We start from the raw sequence: 27,745 nt of genomic DNA, 5'->3' as shown, positions 1-27,745 counted from the left end.
TTCTTCTGACTTCTTCAACAACGTCATTACGTCCTTTATCTTCTATTGACGTAAGCACGCCCCACACACACATACACACGCACTCTCTATCTTAAAGGGACTTTCACTGAGTCCGTAATAATTATGGTAAATCCCTTTTGTATCCTCTCTAAGGCCTGAGCATTCTTTCAAAATGTGTTGACAGAATGGAACAAATTAATCCAAAGTTGAGCTAATCAATGTTTTATAAATATGTAGCATAAATTTGTTGCTCTTATGCTCTGTACCTCTATTTATAAGGTAAGAAAGCTCTTTACAAAATGTGTGATGAGAATGTGGAAGCTGATGGCAAAATGTTTGGAGCAAATCAGGTTAGGATCAGATGACAATCAGATTAGCATGAGGTTCATGAAGTACAGAAATCAGTTTATAAGATTGTTGGTAGAATGGTCTACAGCTGTATCATACATTTCCTATGATTCTGCCTGTAATTCTGGTACAATTTATTTTGAGTTGTGAGTAAATATGGTAAATAGATCCTACAACCACAAAATTTCATCAGTCAACATGGTTTAGACAAATATGAGCCTTAACTATGTTGGCAGACAATGCCATTGTGGATGTACCACAGTTGAACTGATGCCATCTTTACTAAGTCAATGTGTGCAACCTTTTGGCACATTTCAAGATTGGTTCCTTACCGAGGAACACAAGATAACTGTACTCTTGCCAACTAAGATTAGCAAACACACTATGGACGAAAATAGTAAATCCACTTGTTGAATAAACAAGCTCAGGTCAAGAAATTGCCACATCACCCATCAAGGGAGAAATAGAACTGTGGGTGCAGTGAACAGCAAGATCTTAAATTTAGCTTCTTCAAAATATATACCCAGTTTCTTGGTTTTAAATTATATTCTGGTCTTGTGAGTTCCACAAGAATGCTTACCCAGGAAAAATACTATTAAGCCAACTGGTAAGGTCACACTCAAAATGCTTCAATTGAGTTTAAAAAAAACACATAACCTTGATTAGGGAATTTTGAATGCAAGAGGATTTAGTATGTTGCTAGAATAATTTCCTGCACCCAAACTGGCAACTGTAGAAGATGAGGAATCTCTGGAGAGAATGCATTATTCATGCATTTGTGTGAGTATCATTAGGTCTAGTGAATTCCATAAACTCTATTTAGAACTTCAATTTCAGGCACAGAGGCAACAGCTCCTAGCTAGTTTCTGCATCAGTATCAGCCTGTGTTATTTTAATAATCCATAATCAATCAGCCTAACTTTATCACCCCAAACTATATGGGTTAAATGAGGAAAATAATTCAGAGCATAAGAAAAATAAAACTATCATATTCTGAAATATTATGTTGAACAATATTTAAGTCATCTTGTTTTTGGAATTCACTTTCTCGAGAAAAAAAGATATTCCACAGTTGGCTTTTAAAATTACACCATTTACATCATGAATCAAGGGGAATCACTTTTAGATGTCACTATTCATCTCTTGCTGAGGTGCAATGCATTGCAACTTAAAAAAAATCTTTTATGGTTTGAAAAGTATAGTTTATTTCTATAATTATTCATGATTTTGTTGCTTTATTTGTGAAGTAGTAATGTAAGAGATTTTTAAACAAGGAAGAAGTTTTGGTGTACTGTTGATAAATATTTTAATTTGAGAACTGCTTAAAGTGAGCAAAACAGAAACCATTTTACACAAGTTTATCAATGAAAATTTGCAATCAAGGAACTAACATTGTTTTTTGAAAAGAACTTTAGTATTGCATTTTTGTTTGTAAAAAGTCTCCTATGTCTATTAAAGTAGAAATAATCAAAACTGTTGCATCTTGGTTATTATTAGAACAGCAGCACTGCTGCACACAGACACAGGAGCAGAAAATTGTCTAAAACTCTGACATGTTTAAAAGAGATGAATTTTACATATATCCAGTCAAAATGCCTTAACCAGTGATATCTTGACAGCCAGATGATCAGTAAAACATGTACTTCTTAACACCCGATTACATCATCAGCACTCATGACACTTTGTAACTTCATTGCAATATTGTTGTGGTTAGTGAAATACTCAAAAATATCATGCATTTCACAAAACTGAGAAATGTTTGTCCACACATAGAGCTTTACCCCATCTCTCAATTATTCTGTTTTTGTTGTACTGGTTGGGGGGGGAAGGACTTCATCCAGAATCGAGAATATAGACAAAATTTACAATATGGTGCTGTAGAATCTTGGATATTCAGTTGACTAAACTGAGATCCATCTGCTCAATGAGTGATCCAACGCTGCAAAATTGACCTGGTTTATGTTCCAGACTCTTGAAATTGGAATTGAACCTACAGCTGTGGAGTTTATGGACAAGCAATGGTTGTGCTTGAGGTTCTTCAGATTACTAACTGGCTTGCCCAACCTTGTTACTATGATCATTCATGCCCTGAATTTATTTCAGATTATTATTTGATTATGGCCAATTTTTAATGCAACAACATTTAACATCCTCTTTTCCATATCCCTTGCTATTCAGTTTAGATTTGATTAATTGAAATTGATCCAGTATCTACACCCTTTTAGGCTAGTCTGCTGCAGGTTTCCACTATGTTGTGTGGAAAAACTTTCCTGATTTCACAACTAACTGGCCTAGATTCTGCATCTCAGATACAATCTAGTTCTGGATTCAATTACCCCTCAAACTTCTTAATCAGGCAGATGCTTCACTTCAAGAAAATGGCTCAGGGCTACAAAAGATCAAAACCCTAAATTCAGCACTACATGGTCTGCCTGACAATTACATTTTATAATACGAACTTAGTGACAACATTTATATCCATTTTTCACTTTTCTACAAATAAGACTTTTTTTCAGATTTCTAGCATCTGCAGTATTTTGCTTCCAACCTGATGCATTATATTTTATTTACAGGGTCCTAGGAAGTTTATGTATTTCAAAACAGGTTGATTATTTAACTTTTTGTGTACCTTCCATTACCAAAAGGATTGTTCCAGGCAAGTAATTATATTTCTAAAAATAGGAACATACAGATATCCTGAATCGTAATGAGGCTCTAAAAGTGGTAAATCATCACATAATAATTTTTGTAATCTAAGTGAAAGAATGCATGAGAACTAACTGCTTTCTTCTTCTGTAATCAGTCTGGTGTACTCTTCCTCTTCAGGTTTCCACCAAAACAGAACACTTGGAGAAGGAACAATGTACAGAAAATTAATCAATTTCACTGTCACACAAACTCATTCATCAGAAATGTGGTAGAAGTTTGTCCATGAAAAATACAATTGTGGCTACATATTCTGCTTCTAAGATTAATTTCCACCATCTTCAATGAAACAGACTTTCAGAAGTGGATTAAAATTGGCAGTTTATACATCTAGCACATACAACCAAGGACAAACTTCTATCTTGCTTCGGTGTTTTGTTAGAGTGACAACTATAATTTAATAGATGTTGTATTTTCATCTGGGTTGGCAGCGTATACCTTTGTGATACCTCCTCCATGTTTACCAATTGCATACAGGGTTCCTATGAAACAGCACTGATCATATAGTGTTTAATTTTAGTGCATGATAAAGAGGAGTAATTTTGGGAGACCTGCACAACAGCTGAAACTAACTAGTGTTGATTAAAGTCATACCTCCATCTATTAAAGAGGTTATCAATGACTACAAAGCCAGCTGCAGGTCACTGTATAGTTTGAAAATTGAGTAAAAAGGGGCACAAGTCTGATGGAGGAGCTGGTATCTTTCTTCACAGACAGTAAACGGGGCATTCTTGTGGAAATCAAAGGAGAAGGTCTGCATGCATGGGGCCCAGGAAGCCATCCAAGACTGAGATGAAGCAGCAGAGGGATCACGTGAACAGAGAGATGCTCTAAAGAACATGTTTCAGTGCAGAACAAAGTTTAATGACTTTGTATGCATGTTCAAGATTGGTGAAAACAGCAACACTCCCATTTCATTTGGCCTAGCTGATCAGTCAATTTATCAATGAATGGCATGATACTGTAGCGCAAGACCCAAGGGGCAATAGTCAAAATATACTCTGTAAGAGAGAATTGAAGATAACAACTTACAAGCATTCCAAGAAGGGCTGGAGATTTCCATGCCACACAACACAATCCCAACATATGGTCAGCAGATATATCACTACAAGCAGTCATGGGGCAGAATTATCCTAGGATTTGTATCATCTGTTAGATGTATTCTTTCATTATATTCTTTGCACCTGTGAACTCCTTAAAAACACTAAAATACACAATTTCAAGAAGAGCTCCATTTTTTTCCTGGGTCAAAGCTAAAATCTATTTCACTGCTGGTTTCTGTAATCAGTACCTTTGCTAATACTCTTTATCAAGTTTGTATTTTCTGATGGAGTGCCTCTATTCCTATACCCAATTCTCTCTTGTAGTCTAATTTTTCTTCCCTTAAGCTGTAATTTTTAATTTTATGCTGTAATAAATCCTAAATCTACCTGCTGACTCCAGCACTGCTAAATGATCTGCATTTCTACTTCTAACTCTACTGATCACAGAACTTTTCTGCCCCCTACCCCCCACCACGATCTAGACCATCTTCGAGCTCCTACTACTATTTCTGATCATGTGCACTCCTCAGTCCCTTCAGAAGAGTTTTCCCAATCTGCACTGTTCCTTTGACCATTCAAAAGGACAACAAACTGCAGATGCTGGGAATCTGAAGTAAAAGCAGAAAATGTCCGTGGAGTTCCCTGCTCTCAGTTCTCGGTTTTCGTTGCTTCTAGTACACACTTCCTTACTGGTACATGTCTCTCCTAGACCTCTGGAGCAGCCTGTACTGGTCCGTGGTTAAGTACCTGCGTCATGGCACCACCCCCAGCCTTCCCAACAGCTAAATATTTTCCATTGTAAACATAGCGATAGGAATTTATCATGGAATTAGTTGATGTGAAGTGTAGAAGTCATTTCTAATTGGGAACTTTCAACTGAAAGAAAGGTAGGCAGGGACATCTTTAAGATTATTGATAAAAGAATCAGAGGGCAATAGAAATTTTATTAATGCAGAAAATTAAAGTAACCTGGTATATACTACCCAAACGTCTGATAAAGTAATTTCAATTGTAACTTAGGAGACTTGGGAGCAAATCTACAGAATGTGGAAAGGAGCAAGGAGCAGAGGATAGGACTAATTTGGCACTCCCCTCCCAAAAAAATGACAGCACTGACACAATATTGCCTACCAGTGCTGTGCTTAAATCATAGAATCTTACATTATACCATGACTTACCACAAAATGCCAAATGGAATGAGGCATAAGCAAGCCGCCAGCAAAAAGACAAACCCTGCAAATTGTTCAACAGTTGCAGCATAAACATTATTGAAAATTGTGGTGGAAATAGTACCACTTAGACTTTCAAGGCAAGCAACTAAGGCAAAAAGAGCACCTGCAAGAAGAACAAAAAAGATTCAAATAAATTAATTTACACAGCTCCAATCTCTTGAAAATCATATTATCAGACATTTTTGATATTAAAATAGTTATGTGGAGTATAAACATGGACACTAAACAAAGACCAAATGGCCTGTTTTCGTGCTGCAAATTTAAGGAAGTGAGGAAGTTACCATCAACAAGCAATATTCTCTTAAGCTAAAGTTATAAGTACAAATTTGGAATAGATACAAAATGGGAGAAGATATGACCCAGTAGATCTCCCAAATTCCTGAATGGAAAAAGTGACCCAAATCTGGAAATTCAAAGGAGAACTAACAAGTATACCCAAGGCAGAAAAATATTTTGAAATTAACCTACCTTGATCACTGGGCAAAACTGACTTGGACAGCATTGATCTTAGGACAGGGAATGGCATGAAAGCAAAGAGAGAAACCAGTCTCACTATATTAAAAGAAAGCAAGATAATCAGTCACAAATAGAGAACAGCCAGATTACATTTGTTTTGGAGTTCAAACCTAACTTCTCTTTAATTATACAGATCTGTTGTGACACCATCAAAGTGAATTACAAAGTTACTTGCAATTCCCCCCCCCCCCCCGGGTTTTAATATGTTAATAGACTGTTGACTTAACCTGACATTAAATCACCCAAAATTTGAAGAAACCAGAGACTTTGCTTAAATTACTTGGTCACAATGTTTACCAGAGGTTAAATTAAAGGGAAAGAATAAAAAAATTCCACTTGCCTCACACACGTTAAAAATGCAAAGTAACAATTTTTTTTTCCTCTGCCCATCAGGACTTTTTTCTATCATATCTCATTTCCAAATTTCCTCAAGTGCTAATTTAATCTTTGTTTCAGCAGCAATCAGACATTTCCATCCTTTAAGAATGATTGGTCAATAAAGGATTATCTTATCAGCTTTTTGTTCTGTCTTAGATCTACTGATTCAAGGGCCTGGAGATGGTTACGTTAAAGGGAAAGTGATTACAAAAATCAGTTTGAGTGTAACTAAAGGCGGCAAACCTCTGAAAAAGGAAAGTGGTATCTGGGCATTAGCTCCTGTATCCAGTCAACGTTTTCAGAATTATCAATTGGGTTGGTTTTAGTCTGAGTGAATGAAGTGCTTAGAAGTTTTAGTCTTTGGCACTTGGAGGTGAAGGACCATGCAAATAGGCAAGCAATTATATACTACATCTGGTTTGCTTTTTCATTAACTTCAGTGGAAAAGAACATCATTATGTTTTATTAAATGGATTGGTAATTTGCTATTGTCTTACTCCAATTTGGAATGACCTTGGGGGAAAAAAGATGCAAAGCATTCATCCACAAATCCACTCCAAGCATAAAATTGTAGAGAGCCTTCTCTAATTTGGTGTACTGCATTTGGTGCTCCAAGTGTGGCCTCCTCTACATTGGCAAGATGAAATGCAGACTAGGTGATCGTTTCGCATAACACCTGTGCTTCATCCGTATCGTGATCTGCATCTCCGTTGCCAGTCACTTCAACTCCCCCTCCATCACAGATATGTCAGTCCTCTGCCTCCTCCACTGCCAGAAGTCCAAGTGCAAACTGGAGGAACAGCACCTCATTTTCCATCTTGGAACCTTGTGGCCTAATGGCATGAACATTGAATTCTCCCACTTTAAGTAATCCCCACAACATTGCCCCCCCACCAACCATGCCTCTTCTTTTCTTCCCTTTCCTAGCCTCTCTCTTTTTCTACCCCCTCTTTTTTCCTCCTTACCTTTGACCCATCCCCCAGTGGATCTGCTTTCCACTCCTCCCCTGCACCTGCCTGTCACCATCTCTTACCTGCATCTACCTATCACCACCTTGCGTCCACCCTACCTCCCCTCTTTCGTCCACCTATCACTGTTCTGCTTTTCCCTCCTGTATATTGAGCTTCCCCTTTTCCTTTCTTCAGTCCTGAAGAAGGGTCCTTACCCAAAATATTGACTGCCTGCTTTTCTCCATGGATGCTGCCTGGCCAGCTGAGTTCCTCCAGCATCAGTGTTTTCCGTCTAGATTCCAGCATCTGCAGTCCTTTGTTGCTCTGTTGTGATATCATTCCAATATTGGCACAACATTTGTGCTTCATTTTTTAAGTAATTATAAACACTTTGAAATCAGGAAATACATGGATTATTGTTGCAAACAATCAATGCTTGGTTTTAATCAACACATTTTAATTCATTCAATGCAAATTGCTTGCATCAGGGCCAAATCTTGAATGGAAGCTATTGTTCCTAATTCAATTTTCCTTGCCTTTTCTTTTCAAATACCTAATATGTTGTTTTTAATCACCTAGTAAAACTAAGCGTATTTCTTCATTTTTCATCCAATGTAATCAGTGGAACAAAATAACAATTTATCCTCTGAAAACTTTTCATAGTGTTGAAAATTTCTATCAGATCTGCATTAATTTACTGCACAAGGAGTGAAGGAAACTCCAATGTTTCCAGCTCTTAATAATTATAAATGCTCATTCTTGGCAACCATACCGTTGTCAATCTACTGGTGAATCTTTGCATGGTTAACATCCTTCTAAATAGTTTTTTTCCAGTTGTGCCTTAGGCATTGAAAAATAAAAAAAAAGCTGTAGATGCTGGAAATCTGAAATAAAAACAGAGTGCTGAAAACACTCAGCAAGTCAAGTGGCATCTGTGGGAAGCTGTTACTGTTTCAGGTTGAAGACTCCTCATGCCCTAGTCAGTGTTGTGCACAGGTCTAACAGCATTTCATTGTGGAATATAGTGATGTTGTTTGTAAAAACTCACATCTTTTCTAATTTTGTTCCCAAGGTTAAACTTCTATGGAGTAAAATAGGTATTTGACGAAAATACAAAATAGACAAAAGCAAATCAGCATGCCATTTAAAAGTTTGTGGCTGCTGATTTCTTAATGCCAAAAATGTTTAATATAAAAACCATACTGCACCCATTTGTACCTTTCCCTCATTGTCCTATACATGTTACAGCTCCTTTCATTACTGTTTCCTCCTAAAGTGTACTAATCACATTTCTCTGCAATGTTCTTATTACCTCCGTACATAATGTGCACTTCTGCAATAGCCTATAAATTTTCTTTCTCCTCACAAGTTACTCAGCGTCAATTTTTTCCTTCTAGTTGTAATGTGGAATTTGGTGTCTCATCCTTCACCATGCCACCAATAATATTTCTATTTTTGAACTGCATAGCCACAGCAAACTTTATAAAAAGAAACTTAATCTTCCTCTCACTATTCATTAGTGATGTGCTGGAAATTGCATTCGATATCACAAATACAAAAGAACAGATCTTTACGAAAAAAAATTCAGAGGGGTAATTCCTCACCAAGTATACATAGGTTTCAAGGGAAATATTTGGAAATTACATGGTATGTTGATTCATTTTTACCTAATTGAAAGGCAGCAGCTGTCAATTATCTTCAGGCTTCCTGGTGATTTACTGCAGTTTCTGCGTTCCATTTAATTAAAATGTTTAACTTGTGATTTCCATCAGCTCTAAAATCTCTTGGTTTGTATTACATGCTGTAACATTTACACATTTAATTTACACTTTATAAGTTCTGGAGTTGTGACAATGGTTATACCAGAACAGGCTATATAAGAAATCGTACCTTCAAAACAATAGGAATCATGTAGGAACTAGGTGTATCTTAAATATAGTTTTGAGTAGCCACTTTTATGTCTAATTCTTATGTAAATTCTTCTTAGTTATCATCACATTTAATTCTATAAATAAAAAAGTTTAACATACCCAAGAACATGAGCAGAGTAGTTGTGGCAAAGAAAGCCATGATCATTCCTCCAACAAAGGAAAGTATTCCAATAAAAATGATAAAAATGTCTCCAAGATGATAGGAAAATATTGTCACTCCACAAAAACTCAGCAAAAATATGGCTAAGTCAGTTGCAGAGCCAGCTCCAATCAGAATTTCATTCCAACAAAGAGGTGCATTTAATTCATAGAGAGTATAAAGTCCTAAAGCACCAAATTCAGCAAGAGCAAATGTTGAAAGAGCAAGAAGCAATAAACCAATCTGGACACATTTTCTGAAATCAGAACTAGTAAAAATAATAAATATTCTGGATAATATTTCTTTGAATTTGTCAGAGAATGATATTTGGTCTTGCTCAGTTCTTGGCACCTGAGCACTCTCTTCAAAGAAGAAGATGATATAAACAATATTGGCCAGATTAATCAAGGTAATGGTCAAGAATGGCCAATTAAAGCCTGCTGCCTTTAAGTAGTATCCAGATGATAGTGCCCCTATGCCACCCATTACTCCTAAAATCATATCGAGCAACGCCATGCGCATATTCTTCTGCTTATTGGAAGAAACATCTGCCACATAAGCAAAAGCTCCAGCAAATAAAGCTGCGGGACCACCAAAACATGCAGTGAGAATCACTGATGGAAAAAGGATATAAAGAGACCAAGAAAAATAGGCCACTGCTAAATTAGCTAGGCTGTTAATCAGAGCACCAATAGAAGGAAGGAGGACAAATAGTTTGCGTCCATAGCGATCGCTGACTCCACCCAATACCAAGGTGATAATTAGGCCAGGAAAAAACTGTACCAAATTCATAGTCATAAAATAGTGAGAAGATTTTTCCTGGACCACCTAGGGAAAAAAAATCAAAGAATCAAGAAAGTCACAATGCAAACTTTTTTAAAAAACATGGAGAAATATTTCAATTAAATCAAGCGCAACTGCCTCCACTCACTGTTTATGGCATTAATGTCATGGCTGAGAAATTCATTGTTGGTCAGTAGCATGAAATAATCAATATAAACGTATCTGTGCATTCTATTTCATGTCTACAATTCAATTTCCAACTTCAATGGAACCAAACATAGGGAGCAGAGTACAATGTGCAACTACTACCATATAGAGTTTAGTGCTACCAACCAGGGACAAATTTCTAGGCATACACATTTTTTGTCACACAACTAAAAATTAAAATACTAGGAAGAAATCAGTGTTTCCACTAATGCAGAGATCTGTCTCAATATCAAATTTGCACTTATGGAAAGGTACCACAGAAATGTTTCTTCATTTTTTTTATATAATAAACTGAAAATAACTGTTGGCTTCAGTTTAATTTTACTTTTTAAGATTAAAATGCAATTCATAACTTGAAGTGCATAGTTTATCCTAATGTTATTTGTCAGTAAGAGAGGTATGGAATTTGCATTGGCAATGCATATATTTGGCAAGTATAGAATTAGGGTAAATGATATATTGTTCACACAGTGGCTTCCTAGAGTAAAGGTGAACTCGTATAGTGTCACATTTTAGTTAATAGGTTGATTAGCATTCAGGCTTTTGCTGACAAGAGTAGAGTAACATTTGTGTCACTCAAGTGTCCAACAAGAGATCCTATCAATTGACTCTGGCCAATCATCCCACCATCAATGTCCCAGTATTTCTACTGAACAGAACCTCAAAAGAAATAGCCACAAATGCCATGGCAACCCCAGCTGCTCAGAGAATGGCTTATCACCCAACTCTCTATATTATGTTAACTAGAAGGTATGAGTCAGGAGCAAGAGGCAATAGTTTCCATTTGCCTGAGTGAGTGCAGTTGACACCATAGCAGCTCTGCATCACAAAGTACAGAACACTCCACTTGAGTAGTCCTCCATACATTATTTACATATGCACTTCCTCACCAACTGATGTAACACAGGTATAACCTGTTCAAATCAACAAAAAATGTTCACAAGCACACACTTGACCATATTCACCCCAAAGTGACAAACGAATCTGATTCGGACACATATCAGTGTTCCTTCATCACTGAGCTAAAATCCCTAGCTCCTTATCCAACAATAAGACACCTTCAGTGCACCTACATCAATGTTTCACGAACAAACGCATAGGAAGGGGGAAATAATTGGTCAGGTCATCAGCAACACAAATACTCTGAACAAACCTTAGGTAAGAGAACAAGTAATTAGATCCAAATCACTACAACTTAACTGATGATTTTTTATATATCAGTCTAAATTTACATTTTAAAGATACTATACAAAATAACTGGAGCGGAGATTTCATTCATCAGTTTTGGTTCTTTACCCCAAACTACTGATCCTGGTCACTAAGTTTCATTCCTCACATTCAACAGAGTCTGAAAAAGACTATTCACAAACATGGCATTCTACTGACTCAAAGCTGTGGATTTGGTCCCATATCCTCTCCTTAACACTGACTTCCACCACTATTAACATTGTCAGACTCAGCTCATCTAATGCTGAAAGATCATCCTTATGTTTGTTACTTCCAAATTTGATTATTCCAAAGTTATCCTGAGTCAGGATAACTCACACACTTCACACTCTCCATAAACTTCAGATCATACAAATCTCTGCTGCTCAAATTCTAACTTAGGCCAAATCTTATATTCACTTGCCATGTTTTTAAATTGCTGACCTACACTGACTCCTTGTCCAAAGGCACCTCAAGTTTAAAATTTTGCATTTAGTTTTCCAAATCTTTTTCTGACTTTGCCATATTCCATCTCTGTCAAGACCTGCATTTCACAACACACAGAAATCTCTGCATTCCTCCAGATATAGTTGTTCCACCACTGGCAGCTATGCCTTCAGCTTGCAAATCCCCAAGATGAAGATGGATTTTCCTCTCAAAAGGGCTCGCCTTCTTCCTTTAGAAGTTACATTAAAAACTACCTCCTAACTCAGATAAGACAGTGGTTCACTTATATTTCTTCCAGTTTGATGTATTATATTAATTTCTCATTATGTAGTCCACAAGTGTGATCCCTGAGCTTACAGTTGCCTATCCTTTTAATCTTCAATACCAATTCCTCTCCAAGACTCCATCCTGAAGTTCATGGACTATTTCACTGAAACTCATTGGAGAGCATAGTGTCTTTTAACCTTTTCTTCTGTACTTTCCTCCCTCACCCTATTTCTCTGGAGTTGTATTTACTCAAAATCTAGTAATTTTTTGTTACATCACAGACCTGGAATGTTTTCTGTTTGTTGATTTCTAACCATGCCCTCCCACCATCTCCCCCCCACGTTTCCAGAACTCCCCCTATACTTTGAATTTCTAATATTTCCTTATGGATCAAATTTTGTGAAGATTACACATGTGCTTTGGTACATTTACCATGTTAAAGGCATGAAATGAATTTTTTTTAAAAATGTTAGGTGTACCTGTATATATCTTGCAAGAGTTCAGTTTATCTTAGAGTCATAGAGCAACAAGGGATGGATACAGTCCCTTCACCCAACCAGTCCAAGCTGACCAGTGCCCACCCAACTAGTCCCAATTTCCTGCGTTTGGCCCATAACCCTCCAAGCCCCGCCCCTCCATGTACCTATCCAAATGCTTCTTAAATGATACTGTTGTATCTGCCTCAACCACTTCCTCTGGCAGCTCATTCCATATACTCACCATCCTCTGTGGGAAAAAGTTGCCCCTCAGGTCCCTATTAAATCTTTCCCCTCTCACCTTAAACCTATGCCCCCGGTTTTAGACTCCCCTACCCTGGGGAAAAGACTGTTACGATCCACCTTATCTACACCTCTCATAATTTTAAACACTTCTATCAGGTTGCCCCTCATTCTCCTACGTTCCATGGAATAAAGATCTAGGCTGGCCAACCTCTCCCTATAACTCAGGCCCTCCAGTCCTGGCAACATCCTTGTAAATCTTCTCTACACTCTTTCCAGTTTAACTATGTCTTTTCTATAATAAGGCAACCAAAACTGTACACAGTACTCCAACTGCGGCCTCACCAATGACTCGTACAACTGCTATGTAATGTCCCAACTCCTATACTCAGTGCCCTGACTGATGAAGGCCAGTGTGCTAAATGCCTTTTTCACCACCCTGTCTACCTGTGATGCTGCTTTCAACAAACTATGCACTTGTATTCCCAGGTCCCTCTGTTCCATTACATTCCCTGGTGCCCTACCATTCATAGTATAAGCCCTATACCAGTTTGACTTTCCAAAATGTATTACCTTATACTCAGCTGTAATGAAATCCATTTGCCACTCCTCGGCCCACTTCCCTAACAGTTCAAGATCCCCCTGTAATCTACGATAACCTTCTTCACTATCAACAACACCTTCTAATTTCGTGTTATCCACAAATTTACTAATCAAGCCTTGTGCATTCGCATCCAAATTATTTATATAAATAATAAATAACAAGGGTCCCAACACGGACCTCTGTGGCACACCATTAGCCTCCATTCTGTGAAATAACCTGCAACTACCACCCTCCACTTCCTACCTCTGAGCTAAATTTGAATCCACCTGACTAGCTCTCCCTGGATTCCAGACCAGCCTACCATGTAGGACCTTGTCGAAGGTCTCGCTAAAGTCCAAATAGACAACACCCACTGCCCTACCTGGATCTATCTTTTCAGTTACCTCTTCAATAAACTGTAAAACATTCATCAAGCATGACTTTCCACGCTGACTCCACCTAAATCAGACTTTATCTATCCAAATGCTGGTCGATCCTGTCCCTCAGAATTCCCCCTCGTAACTTCCTCCCCACTGATGTCAGGCTGACCGGCTGTAGTTTCCTGGCTCGTCCTCACTACCCTTCTTAAACAACAGAACAATACAAGCCACCTTCCAGTCTTCGGGAACGTTGGTGGCTAACAATGAAGCAAATATCCCGCAAAGGTCTCCGCAATTTCTTCTCTACCCTCCCACAAAGTCTGAGGATGCGCTTGGTCAGGCTCTGGGAATTTATCCACTTTCATGTGCTGTAAGGCTGCAAATACCTCCTCCCTGGTAATATGAATGTTCTCCAAAACATCTCCACCTGTTTCCCTTATCTCTCGAGTAACCATGATTTTCTCCTCAGTAAACAGAGGAGAAATATTTATTGAAAATCCCACACATCTCCTGTGGCTTGAGACATAGGAGGCCCTGCTGCTTTCTAAGGGGACCTACTCTCTCCCTTGCCACCCTTTTACTCTTAATTTATCTATAGAACCTCTTGTATTTTCCTTAACCTTACTTACCAGATCTATCTCATACCCTCTCTTTGCCCTCCCGATTTCCCTCTTGTGTATTCTTAATCTTTTTATAGTCATTAAGGGATTCACTCATCCCCAATCTCCTAAACTCAATGTATGCTTCCTTCTTTTTCTTGACCAGAGCCTCAATATCCCTTGTCAGCCAGGGTTCCCTAAAGTTGCCAGGTTTACCCTTCAACCTAACAGGAACATACTGCCCCGAACTCTTGATAACACACTCTTAATAGCCTCCCACTTGCCATTGGTTCCTTTCCCTTCAAACAGGCTCACCCAATCAACCTCTGCTAGATCCTGCCTAGTTCCCCCAAAATTAGCCCTGCTCCAGTTTAGGACCAAACCTGTGGACCTGTCCTATCCTTTTCCATCACTATCTTAAAACTAATAGAATTATGGTCACCTGAACCGAAGTGCTCCCTGACTGCCACTTCAGTTACTTGCCCGCTTCATTCCCCAAGTAGAGTATTTCACCCTTCTGAGGAGGACCCTCTATGTATTAATTCAGGAAACTTTCCTGGACACATTTCACAAATTCCACCCCGCCCAGGCCCTTAACACTCTGGGTGACCCAGTTAATACCCAGGAAATTAAAATCTTCCACTAACGCAACCCTATTATCTTACAACTATGAGCAATTTCTCTACACACCTGCTCCTCAGGTTCCTGCTGACTATTGGGTGGTGTCTATAATATAGCCTCACTGGAGTGACCCTTCCTTTCTTGTTTTTAAGTTTACCCAATTGGCCTCACTGGACGATCCCCCCAAGAATATCATCTCCAAGCACTGCTGTTACATCCATCCTATCAAAAAAAGCAACACCCACTCCTCATTTACCTGTATCTCTACCACCCCGAAGCAATCTGTATTCTGAAACATTGAGCCACCAGTCATGCTTCTGTTATAACATCCCAGCCCCCAGAGCCAATCCACCCTCTGAGCTCATCTGCCTTACCTGCTAAGCCTCGTGCATTAAAATAAATGCAGTTTAACTGACTTTTCTTCCCTTTACTATGCCCCTAGCTATCCTGATTACTAAACTTACTCTTGCTGGCTGTTGCTCAGAGTCCCACTCCGCTGCCAATCTAGTTTAAACCCTCCCATGTAGCATTAATAAGTTTCCCTGCAAGGATATTGGTCCCTCCCTGGTTTAAGTGCAACTAATACCTCTTGTACAGGTCACCCCTGCCCCAGAAGAGATCCTAATGATCCAATAACCTGAATCCATGGCCCCTGCACCAGTTCCTCAGCCACACATCTTCATTTTCTAAATTATCCATTTTCGAATCTAAAGTGGCTCATTTAGTCTCAACCACATTCAAGTGCAGGAAATTGTTTAATAAAAGATAATCAAGTTGGTGCCACATATGTAAATATAGCTAATAGTGATATTATTACAGGATATTTACAATTCCACTTAAATTGCAGCTTGATAGAATAATATTTGTACACACTGACCTGTTGTTTCGAGTAGATACTGTCATTTTGGTAGCAGTTTGAACTATTTTCATTCTCAATGTAGCTGCTGTTAGTTTCATTCTCCCATATCTTACGATAAATATACTGCTGAATTAAGATAGAACCTGCCACATTAGCCAACATATAAAGAGCAACAATAGGCTCAACAGAAAAAAGCCGTTTCATTGCTCTCAAAGAAACAGGATCCTGCAGACAAGACAAAAACACAAAGAAAATGATTGTTAACAAAAACCTGGAGAAGGAAAAGTAGAATGCAAGGAAATCTGTACATTCATATGATTCTAAATCATTACATAAAACTGATGAGAAAACATAAGTAATGGCCAAACGATCCATTTTGCTTAAATGGAAGGATCCAATACCCCCTACTACTTTTCAATGATTTTCTCAAACTATATCATGTTTAAACTTGGAAAAAATTAGGAGTGGTACTGTTGATCCTTCGCTTAAATTTGAAGATATTTGGAGTCCATTTATTCAATATTTTCACATGATGTAGATCCCTTTCAATAACTTTCCAATTTAGAGGAACAGAGTTGACGACATAATATTGCTCTCTTTCTATTGAGAAATTTTAGCCCAGTTTTTTTTTCTTTTTTTGTTGTTTGTTTTTTTTGAAATATTTTTTGTTTAGTTTAGTTTATATTGTTTACAATTTTTCTTATTGATTTGGGCTTTTTAAAAAAAATTTATATAATAAATCTTTTCCTTTCCTTTCTTTTATATTATATTCATTTATTAAGAGATCATTGGATCTACAGATATTTTATTGTTCTTTATGACTATCTATGCTATGATTGTTATCCTGATCTCTTTGTATTACATGTATAAATATTGATGCTATATATCAATCTGTATTAATTTGAAAACTAATAAAAAGATTGAAAAAGGAAAGAGAAAACATAAGCAAATTACACAATAAAATAATCAACATTTTCTTTGCAAGAGAATACTGCATTGAGAATAGTTTATCCATTATATTTTGTTACTCCTAATGAATGGCAACATTTAGGCAGACAATATGTTTCAAAAGAAAATGGAAGTGGTTGATTTTGGAAAGAGGATATGACAAACTAACCGGAATGCTGGTTATTCTATGATTTTTAAGATGACATGGGTGTATGTAATAAATTGGGGAAGAGAGATATATTTGAGTAACAAGGAGATTATAGGAGGAAGGAAATGAGGACGAGAAGGAAATCTGCAACATAATGTGGAGCAGTAAGGAATGCAGATTTGTAATAAGTAATAAGCAGAGGCAGTACAGGTGGATTGAGGAAGTCAATCTAGAAAAATAACAGATGGTGCAGGCGTGGAGGGTGTTGGAAAGTCTTGGATTCTACACACAGCCACATACAGTATTAAGTGAATGTGGTGACAATTAATTAGTACATTGGATTCCACTGATTCACAAATACAAAATATAATTAATTGCTTGATCAGCTTTATTCACTCAGCCACACCTCAATTCGCTAGATTCCATTAACTGTGTTTGCTTCATTCCAATTTGCTGCCGCTTCACTTTCCCCAACTGACTGTCTAAGCTGTAGCTCAGGTGAATAGAACAAAATAAAACTAGGGATGCTGCCTGCTGCAAACTCACCATACTCATATTCACAGTATTCCACTCAGCATACTGGCATTCCCTTACACTACCAGCATTCCCCTACACTACCAGCATGCCCTTACACTACCCAGTGCCTCAAATATCCTTCTGACCAAATACTCAACTTTTGCCTCTGCCAACTATTCTCAACTTTCTGCAAATTGCTAACTAGCCCCATTATACATCTCACATATCTGCTGCCAAAGTCACTCCCACATATTATATTCCACCTTGTTCACCTACCCATTATAGTGCAGATTTCTGAAGAATTTATACCTTCTGATACTTCTATTTGTCTTGCATCAGATTTTTAACTGGAGGCTAATATATTGATCTTGTTTACATTCTCTGATGCATTTATTACAGTTATAAGTGGAGTTCCTCTCGAATCCAGAGACAACTGAACTCATTACTTATCTACCTTTCAAACTTCACCACAAAGAAAATTCACTTCCTTCAGACACAGACTGGAGCTGGTAATAGCTGAATGACCACAGCTGCAAGTTCTATTTCCTCTTACAGTCAAAGATTTTTTTGTTCTAACTGCTGAAAACAATACTTTTGTTTAACAGAGAGAGATTTGTCTATTCCCAACATGAAACAAATTCAAAAGTTTCATATGCTGGAAATAATCTTGATGCCATTCAGCCATCAGTGGAAATTAAAACCTTCTTCCCAAATCCAAGCATTATTACCCAAGCTAGGTAATAGCCCTCTTTGAATTAACTAAGAAAATAAGAACATAAGAAATAGAAGAAGTGGGTCACTTGGCTCCTTGCATCTGCTCCATCATCCAGAAAGATCAAAATTGATCTTTTACCTCAGTGCCACTTTCCTGCAAGAGCCCCCTTGATTCCACTTCATATCCAAAATTCTATCAATCTGTCTTGAATATACTCAGCTACTGAGCCTCCACAGCCTTTGGCAGAGAATTCAAAATATTCACCAGGCTCTGATGAAGAAATTTCTCCTCACCTACACCAAGGAGTACACGTGCATAGTTTGTTGAAAGCGGTATCACTGGTAGACAGGGTGGCGAAAAAGGCATTTAATGTGCTGGCCTTCATCAGTCAGGGCATTGAGTTTAGGAGTTGGAATATTATAATGCAGTGGTAAAGTCATTGGTGAGGCTGTACTTGGAGTACTATGTAGAGTTTTGGTCACCCTATTTTTGGAAAGATGTGGTTAAACTGGAAAGAGTGCAGAGAAGATTTGTGAGGATGTTGCCAGGACTATAAGGCCTTAGTTATAGGGAGAGGTTGGCCAGGCTAGATCTTTATTCTTCGGAACATAGGAGAATGAGGGGCGACCTTTTAGAGGTTTTTAAAATTATGAGAGGCATAGATAAGGTGATGGTAACAGTCTTTTCCCCAGGGAAGGGGAGTCCAAAATTAGGGGGCATAGGTTTGGGAAGCATAGGTGGGAGTGCACAGATTTAAAAGAGATCTGAGGGGCAACTTCTTCACACAGAGGGTGGTGAATATATGGAATGAACTGCCAGAGGAAGTGATTGAGGCAGGTACAATTGTAACATTTAAGAAGCACTTGGATAAGTACACTAAGGTGCAGGGCTTGGAGGGATATAGGCTGAATGCAGGAAGTTTGGACTTGATGGGTGGACGCCATGATTAGCACGGACTTGTTGGGCTGAGGGGCCTGTATCAGCGCTGTATTGCTCTATAACGCCTTAGTCCTGAATGGACGACTCCTTATTTTGAGGCTGAACCCTGGCTGTAGACACCAGACACAGGGGAGGTGGGGAAAGCATTATTCCTGCACCCCACTACTCAAAGCCTGCAAACACTACTTTCCATTTTCTGTCTGTTAACTAGTCCTCAAACCACATCAGCATACATTGTCCCAATCTCAAATGCTTTAATTTTGTTTAGTAAAAATCACCAAAAACCATAACATTCTGCTTGCTACAACTTCAAAAATTTACAACAGGTCTATCAAACACGATTTTCTTTTCATAAATCAATGCTGGCTATGCCCAATGCTATTATTATTTTCTAAGCATTCTGCTATCACTTCCTTAATAATAACAAATTCTAGCAATTTATCTTCTATTCATGTCGGGCTAATTGATCTGGAGTGGTACAGTCATAGAGTCATTGAATTGTAGAGCAGAGAAACAAGCCCTTTGGCCCACAACGTCCATGCCAACCTTTTTGCCCATCTTGATTCATCATATTTACCTGCTTTAGGGCCATATCCTTCTACACCATGCCTTTTTAAGTGTCTGTCTAAGTGCCTCTTAAACACAGTAAATTATATCTGATTTCTCTGCCTCCTCGACATCATATTCCAGATATCAACTACTCATTGTTGTCTCACCCTCCATTAAATAATGGGGTTACATTTGCCCATTTCCAATCTTAGGGAACTATTTTAGTATCTTTGAAAGAAGACAATCAGTACATCAACAATCTTCATAGGCGTAATGTGCCGTGTAAGAACATTTAAATTACACGTGTGAGGTAGGAAACAGAAAGTTAATAAGGTTTCATCATAAAGTTAAATTATGAGAAAATATAATCAGAGGATAAAGTGGCAGAAAATAAATAGAAAGAATAATTGAAGAGTCAAAGATGAAGTTTTGGATCGGTACAGAGTAAAACTAAGAAAGGATGGATAAAGTAGAAAGAAAAGATCTAGTCAAAATTTAAGATGCAGCAAGGTTAGTGGTTGACAGATCATATGAAAAAGAGATACAATTTTCCTTTCAGAATCAAATTTATTATCAGTGATTTAGATGATGTGAAATTTGTTGTTTTGCAACAGCAGTACAGTACAAAGATATAATATTACTATAAATTACAAAATAAATAGAGTGCAAAAAAAGGAACAACAAGGTAGTGTTCATGTTCCACCCACTTGCTTCCCCCACCCCCCCAAGTCTAATTCCCCTGATCTTAGATAGAATTTTATTTGGAATTTCAGGATGTCTTAAAGCAACTTGCAGTCAATGAACTACAGTTGGTATGTAGTCAGTATTGTAATGTCAGGGATGTCTTAAAGCAACTTGCAGTCAATGAACTACAGTTGGTACGTAGTCAATATTGTAATGTCAGGGAACACAACAGTCAAGGCCTCACATACAGCAAGGAGATGAATGACTAATGGTGTTTTTTATTTAGTGGTGTTGGTTGAGAAATAAGTTTTTACCTGGATACTGGGCTTTTCTTTAAAAATAGTGTCACAGGACCTTTTAAGTTCATCTGAGATGCATGCGTGCTCTTTATTAAATATCTTATCTGAAAGAAGTACTAGACAAACTGATCAGATTAAATTATGCCCCAAAACTCTCTGGAGATGGGTTGAGCCAGGAGACCTCACACTCAGAAGGTGCAAGTGCAACTTGTAAATCAAGGCAGAGTTCAAAATTGGCTAAAAGAAGTTATCACCCCATCGTAAACACTACATGTACTGCAGCGTAGCTTATAAGCTTTTAGTTATGCAAGTTTAGTATTCACAACAAGCTATTTACTTGGTTTCAAAGCAATCATTCTCCTTAAAATTCTAGTATTTGTAATGTTCTTCATCCTAAAATAAATAAAATCTTTTATTTTTCTTAATCATAAATTAACTGCTTTCATCCCTTATTTCACTAGATTCACAAATAGAATGGAAGTTTGGTAAAATGGCTCCCAGCATGAAAAAAAAGCAACACAGTTACATTCTCAAAAACCATGGGGAGATGGAATAAAAAGCACTAATTCACACAACAGCCAACTAGTAGAAGACCTACAAATGTAGTTTTTTTTCCTTGGCCGAAGATCTTTTATTTAAGCACTTATACAGTTAAAAGCAGATAATTCTGAGTTGGTCATGAGTTCTCTACTCTTTATCTTTCAGCACATTGATGAAAGACACCCAGCTGATCATTGAGCAACTTTCATCCAACCATTTTGTTTTTTTACATGAAAACTGGCATCTAGGGAGAAATTCTGGTGTGGAAACTGGATATCCATTTGTTCAACTGCATTTAAATGACCTCCCAACAAACCTGGCAAAACAGATGCAAGGCTGCCCTAATCCCTTGCCACAGATTTCTCTGATTAAAAAACTTTCTCTTTACGGATTTCAGCTGACCTGCTGTTTATTTCCCGTATTTTGAGTGGTTATCAAATTTGTCATTTTTGAGTTGTGAATCACTATTATTTGAACAGATAAGTGCAGTAATTAGAAGTCATTCAAATCTCAGTTTCAATTGCTGTTTTCAAAGTGAGGAATTACAGATCTACCAGCATAAATATCTGATTCAGCTGGTTTCTGCACATTCTGCCTTATTTAATGACTAATCATATTTTGTTCATGGCCTTTACAGCACAGCAAAAGAACCAAAGAAATAAGAGGTTGAAACTAAGAACTGTAAATTATGTTTAATTTTCACAGGCTGCAAGGAAGGATTTCTAGTGAAGAGATGTTATGTGCTATTTCTTCTTATTTAAATTTTTCAAATTATTCCAAGCTATTGTGATGGCGTCATTGCTCTTTCTGCCTACCTTATTTACTGCCTTCCAAAATTAGCATACTGTCAAATTAAAAAAGTAAAGCTCTTTTCAGGAAGTATGAAAGACTATATAAACTAAATGGTACGATTTGAAAAGAATACAGAAACTGTGCATACTGAGGTTGGGAGTAATCTTTGAATGTAGCATGATTAATTGGGAATGTTGTTAAAAAAAGCAGATAGAAAGCTATTAAACATCCCTAAAGCTAGCTCGAGGGCAGACGTCAAAATCTGAGAAGAGAACCACCACAATGTCACTAATTCCACGGAGTGACCAAAGAAATCAGAGTTACGGTTCTTAGAAGAGAGAATATTAAGAAGGCATTTGACTGAGATGATAAAACTTGTAAAGTTTTAGTCAAGTAAATATACAGAAAGTTTCTCTCTGAGAAAATGATTCTGCATATATATTTGACTAAAACTTCCACAAAAGCACACAAGTTGCAAGCTACTGGCAAAAAAAAGGGTGACACAAGGCCAAATAGTGCTTATGCAATGGATTATTGTGATATGGAATGCATTCCTTTTGCGATTGAACCAGTTCCAATCTGAACGCCAAAAAGATGATTAAAATATGTTGGGCCGCAAGGAAAGTACAAGGTAATGGGATTTACCATGTAGCTCCTTCATAGAGTATCGTTCCGTGAAATCCAAATGATTATAAGATTTTTAGTGCAAACTAGCCAGGAGACGCTTGGAATAATTTCAAACTTTGAATCCAAATGAACTGCAGTGGCCGACATTTGCAGCAAACGTCTTCCAGAGCAACTAAACTACATCGACACATCACAACAATCGGATAGACTGTCCTTTTTTTTCCCCCAAAACTAATGTGAACCTGCACCTTGACTATTCAGTAACGTCAATATCAGCATAGATAAAGCTTCGTTTCCTCAGTGTGTTTACCTCCAGGCAATCGTGACTGTCCACTTTATTAGATCGTCTCCACGCCAAAACTTCACGCTCCTTTCACGTTATACAGATGACAACCAGTTTAACCAAAGACTCCGTCCCCCGGACCGTCACCGAACGTTCCCCGGCGCCTATTGGAACGTCGGCCTGAAGTTCTCCATCACCCCCTCGCGTGCTTAATTCGTTGATCCACGACATACGTCCGCCGCCCACAGAGTCGCTATTGGGTGATTTGAATGTCAATCAAGGGGAGGGCGGGATGTCACCGGGGACGGTTGCGCCTGCTGCTCAGTTGATTCAGCTGAATGGGGGCGGGGAGCGTGTGATCAGGTTTGCCTTCAAAGATACGCCGTAGTAACGAGATAAGCGTTTTAGTCCGATTCGCCCGGTTTAAACTTGTGGTGAGTGACACACGGGGCTGTGAGGGCTGCTTTTATTTACATCGAGATGGCAACACGGAAGTTGACCATTGGACCTTACCAGTTAGTGTTGGTGATCGTCCAGTCCTAACCACATGTGCCCACCATCAGCCCATTATCCCCGTGCCTTCACCCACCGTTTTATTTGTAATGTGTGGGCATGAGGTCTAATCATAACTCCAATGAAATATTCCACAGCCGGGCTTGCCAACTTTAGTTCCTCTTTCTGCCAGAAGTGTAACTGCCTCGAAATTGTAGTGTACGCAAATGGATGAGGTGAGATGGTTGTAGCAGCAGAGTCCCAATACCATTTCAGTGTGGCGGTCGACCCACCACCGAATATAACTGAGGCTGTGATTGTAGCTGAAGGGGTAGAAGCAGGCAAAATTTGTAGGCTGAGGATCAAGCTGGGGTTGGGTAGCGGTCTAAGGTATGTCACTGATGAGGGGTCAGCAAGCAAGATCAGTTTTGGAGTGAGGGGAGGGTAATCTACTAAACTGCCAGAGATGATGGGTAATGGTTATAATGAGTTTGGGCTGCATTATGGGTTGGGTTCAGGGAGTTTGGCCCTGGCCTCGGTTTGTGGAGTGGGGATTAAAATTCTTTGCTGCATTGTGAAGTCCTGGTGGTCCTGGATATGTTCAGCTAATGCAAAATTACACTATGTGTGCAAGGTGAGCTGTGCCTGGAAATAAACTTTTTAAACATTCTACAGAGCAAAATAAAGATTGGGACACAAAAATAGATTATGTTACATAAAAATGTAAGGAATAGAAGCAGGAATGAAGCCAATCGACCCGTCATTTTCACTCTGTCATTCAATAGGATCATGCTGATCTACCTCAGTACCACTTTCCTTCATTTATCTCATATCTTTCAGGTCCCTACAAATTTGTTGATCTTCATCTCGAGTACATATGATGACTTAGCCTCTACATCCATCTAAGTTACAGAATTATAAAGATTTAGTGCCTTCTGGTTGAAGAATTTTCTTCTCATTTCTGTCCTGAATGGCTGATACTTATTTTGAAACTGTGACTCCTGGTTCAAGACACTCCAGTTAGGGAAACATCAACTCTGAATTTATCCTGTCAAGACTCGACCCTCCCTCTATTGCAAGCATATTCTTCTTTGAAGAGAGTGATAAGACCTGTTCTCATTATTTCAGATGAGATCTCACCAGGGCTTTATATAATTGGAACAAGACATCTCTACTCATGCAGTGAAGGTCAACATACTTCTTAGCTTTCTAAATGCTTTTCTTCTGACATGTTAACTTTCAGTGATTTGTGTACAAAAATATCCAATCTCTCTGAACGCCAACACTTTTCAATCTCTTACCATTTAAAAAGTCATCTGCTTTTTTTTCCGCTGAATTGGATGACCACATTTTCCACTAAGTATTCCATCTTCTCTCTAGACATGTAGTTCTCCACTATTTCTGGGAGGTTTTCTGTGTGTCTTCTTCCATGAACACAGATGGAAAATATTTGTTTAGTTTATTTCCCATTTCCTTATTCCCTAATGTAATTTCTGATATCTCAGTCAGTAATTTTATTTTATTATTCATTCATTCATTTCATTTTATTCATTCATTCATTCATTCATTCTCATTCATTTCAGCTAATATTATCCTATTTACAAATCTATGGAAGCTCTTATAGACTGTTTTTATGTTTCTTACTAGCCCACTTTTGTATTTTGCTTTTGCTTTTTTTTATTATTGCCTTGGTCCCCCTTTGCTGAATTCTGAAATTTTCCCAATCCTCAGTATTGCGGCTTTTGTTTGGCAGCATTTTATGTCTTTTCATTTTGATTTAATGTTGTTTTTAATTTCTCTTGAAGGACATGGGATTTTTCTTTTTTAATTTTGCTTTAAAGGGATATATAGAAGCTGAATTCCCACAAAGTTTAAAACAGGAATAAAAATTATTACTTTAAAATCCTTGGAACATTATCAGTTATGCAGGGAATGACAATCCATATAAAATGTTGGTTTTCATGGCAAAGGAGCTTGTTCAGTAGGAAATAGGCCAGTTAAATTCCCTCTCACACGTCATTCAACAAAGTATAATATTTTCAGTGTCTTGCAGAGCAAATAGTGAAAAAAATTAAAGCACATGACAATTCATTCTTCTGTCTCACTTGGTGAAAATTGCAGCTGTGGACCACAGAAACAGCTGTGAGTAAATTCTGGATTTCCATGTTTTATTATGCTCGTATGTAGTACTGAACTTGCTGTCAGCTTTCTTCCATTTTGAGTCACAATGGTTTCAGTTTTATTTTATGAAAATTAGTAAATGAACTATTATTACATAGTCCTTCAAGACTGAGGTTCTTAGATAGTCCCTCAAGACTGAGGATTACACTTCCACTCCAGTTTTGTTGGTTTTGAGATGGCTAGTCAGGTCAATGTGGGAACCACACATAGTTCCACAGATGGGGCAAGTGGTAGCTGTTGTAGTGGGCTAGTGGGTAGTTTGTGAGGTGCTACGCATCTTCTGCATGCTTAAGCTGGGCCTCTGTGTACTCTGGATGCGTAGCTTTGAAATTTTCCATACCGCCCCAAATGCTCATTCTCCACTTTGAGCAGCCATGGACCAGAGATCCCCAGCAATTAGTGGGGATGTTGAATTTCTTCAAGGAAGCTTAGAGCACTTCTTCAAATCTTTTCCTCTGTCCATCAGATAATCTCTTCCCATATAGAACTTAGAATATAGTGTCTGTTCAAGAGTATTGTATTCGGCAAGTGAATGACCAGGGCCTGCCCAACATAGCCAACTGTATCTAACCAGGGTCTCTTTACTGGGGGATATTGGCCTGGGAGAGGACAATGATATTGGTTTTTTTGTCCTTCCAGTGAATAGATATTATTTTTCCAGTGCCTGGAGTTGTCTGCTGTAGGCAGTCCAGATCTCAGAGGCATATAGAAGTGCAGGAATCACTGCTACCTGATAGACCATGAGTTTTGTGCTAGGTCTGAGGTCTTGATCTTCGGGTATCCTTTATTTCAATTAATGACACCCTACAATAAGATCATGGCTGATCCAGTACCTCATCCAATTTCCAGGAAAGCCAGGAAAGATATACTGGCTTTGGAGGCAGTGCAGAGCAGGTTCACCAGGTTGATTCCAGAGATGAGGGGGTTAGCCTATAAGAGACTGAGTCACCTGGGACTATACTTGCTGGAATTCAGAAGAATGAGAGGGGATTTTATGGAAACATATAAAATTGTGAAAGGGATAGATAAGATAGAGGCAGGAAGGTTGTTTCCACTGGTAGGTGAGATTAGAACCAGGGGACATAGCCTCAAGGTTCGGGGGAATAGATTTAGGATGGAGATGAGGAGAAACTGCTTTTCCCAGAGTGTAGTGAATCTGTGGAATTCTCTGCCCAGGGAAGCAGTGGAGACTATCTCATTAAATATATTTAAGACACAGTTAGATAGATTTTTGCATGGTAGGGGAATTAAGGATTATGGGGAAAAGGCAGGCAGGTGGATCTAAGTCCACGGCCAGATCAGCCATGATCTTATTGAATGGCAGAGCAGGCTCGACAGGCCAGATGGCCTACTCCTGCCCCTATTTCTTATGTTCATATGTTCCTGCTTGATCTCCTTATTTCTTGATTTCCTTAGTCAGAAAAAGATATTAGTCTCTGTCCTAAATATACTCAACCACTAAACAGCCACAGCCCTCTAGGTCAGAGGATTCTGAAGATTTACAGCCCTCTGCATAAAGAAGTTTCTCATCCCAGTGTTCATTCAGGCTCTGCCTCTTGGTTCTAGAATTTCCAGTCAAAGGAAGTAGTCTCTCTGCAGTAACCCTATCAGTTATTCCCACTTTATTCTGTGGTATCACCTCTCATTTTCACAAACTCTAGTAAATATAATAGTACAAGCCTTCTTGTTGTAAATTGTGGATTATTAGCATTGCCTACAACACTATAACAATACACCACGTGTAGGTTTTACGCTGGAAGCAGATGTCATGTGCTTGTGATTTAATAACAACATAACAGAACTTCAAAAAAATTTCCTTGACTGAAAGGTATGGTATTTCACAAAAATATTCCTTTATCTTGTTCCTATCTTTCCTCCGTGCTCACATTTGCACATTACTAATCTGTTAAGTATGCTGAAAAAAGCTTTAATTTTTCTTACAATTTTAATTTTGTCTTTTTACGTCGAGATCATTAAAATAGGAAAGTTAAAGTAAATTGGTAAATTGGCTTATTATTGACACATGTACTGAGGTACAGTGAAAAACTCTGTTTTGAATGGCATCCATACAGATCATTTCATCACATCAGTGCATTGAGGTCGTACAAGGGAAAAACA

General features: G+C 38.2%; 1 protein-coding gene across 3 annotated transcripts; it reads right to left on the bottom strand.

The window, feature by feature from the left end:
• Window positions 1–1,633: 1,633 nt before the first annotated feature.
• LOC127576263 (solute carrier family 46 member 3-like) lies at window positions 1,634–23,177 on the bottom strand. 3 transcript variants are annotated; one of them, XM_052026749.1, is made up of 6 exons: window positions 22,982–23,173; window positions 15,933–16,139; window positions 9,204–10,071; window positions 5,798–5,881; window positions 5,276–5,432; window positions 1,634–3,194 (listed from the first exon to the last, which is right to left on the bottom strand). In XM_052026749.1, the coding sequence occupies exons 2-6, from the start codon at window positions 16,116–16,118 to the stop codon at window positions 3,125–3,127; spliced, it is 1,365 nt and encodes a 454-aa protein (XP_051882709.1). In that variant the 5' UTR covers window positions 16,119–16,139; window positions 22,982–23,173; the 3' UTR covers window positions 1,634–3,124. The 3 variants fall into 3 exon arrangements, with proteins under 3 accessions (XP_051882709.1, XP_051882708.1, XP_051882711.1); XM_052026748.1 differs by lacking the exon at window positions 1,634–3,194 and adding an exon at window positions 3,214–4,159 and having other exon boundaries at window positions 22,982–23,177; XM_052026751.1 differs by lacking the exon at window positions 1,634–3,194 and adding an exon at window positions 3,965–4,055 and having other exon boundaries at window positions 22,982–23,174.
• Between the last annotated feature and the right edge of the window lie 4,568 nt (window positions 23,178–27,745).

This window comes from Pristis pectinata, chromosome 11, assembly GCF_009764475.1.
Source record: "Pristis pectinata isolate sPriPec2 chromosome 11, sPriPec2.1.pri, whole genome shotgun sequence".
Classification (NCBI taxonomy): domain Eukaryota; kingdom Metazoa; phylum Chordata; class Chondrichthyes; order Rhinopristiformes; family Pristidae; genus Pristis; species Pristis pectinata.
This window is presented reverse-complemented; position numbering and strand designations above follow the sequence as displayed.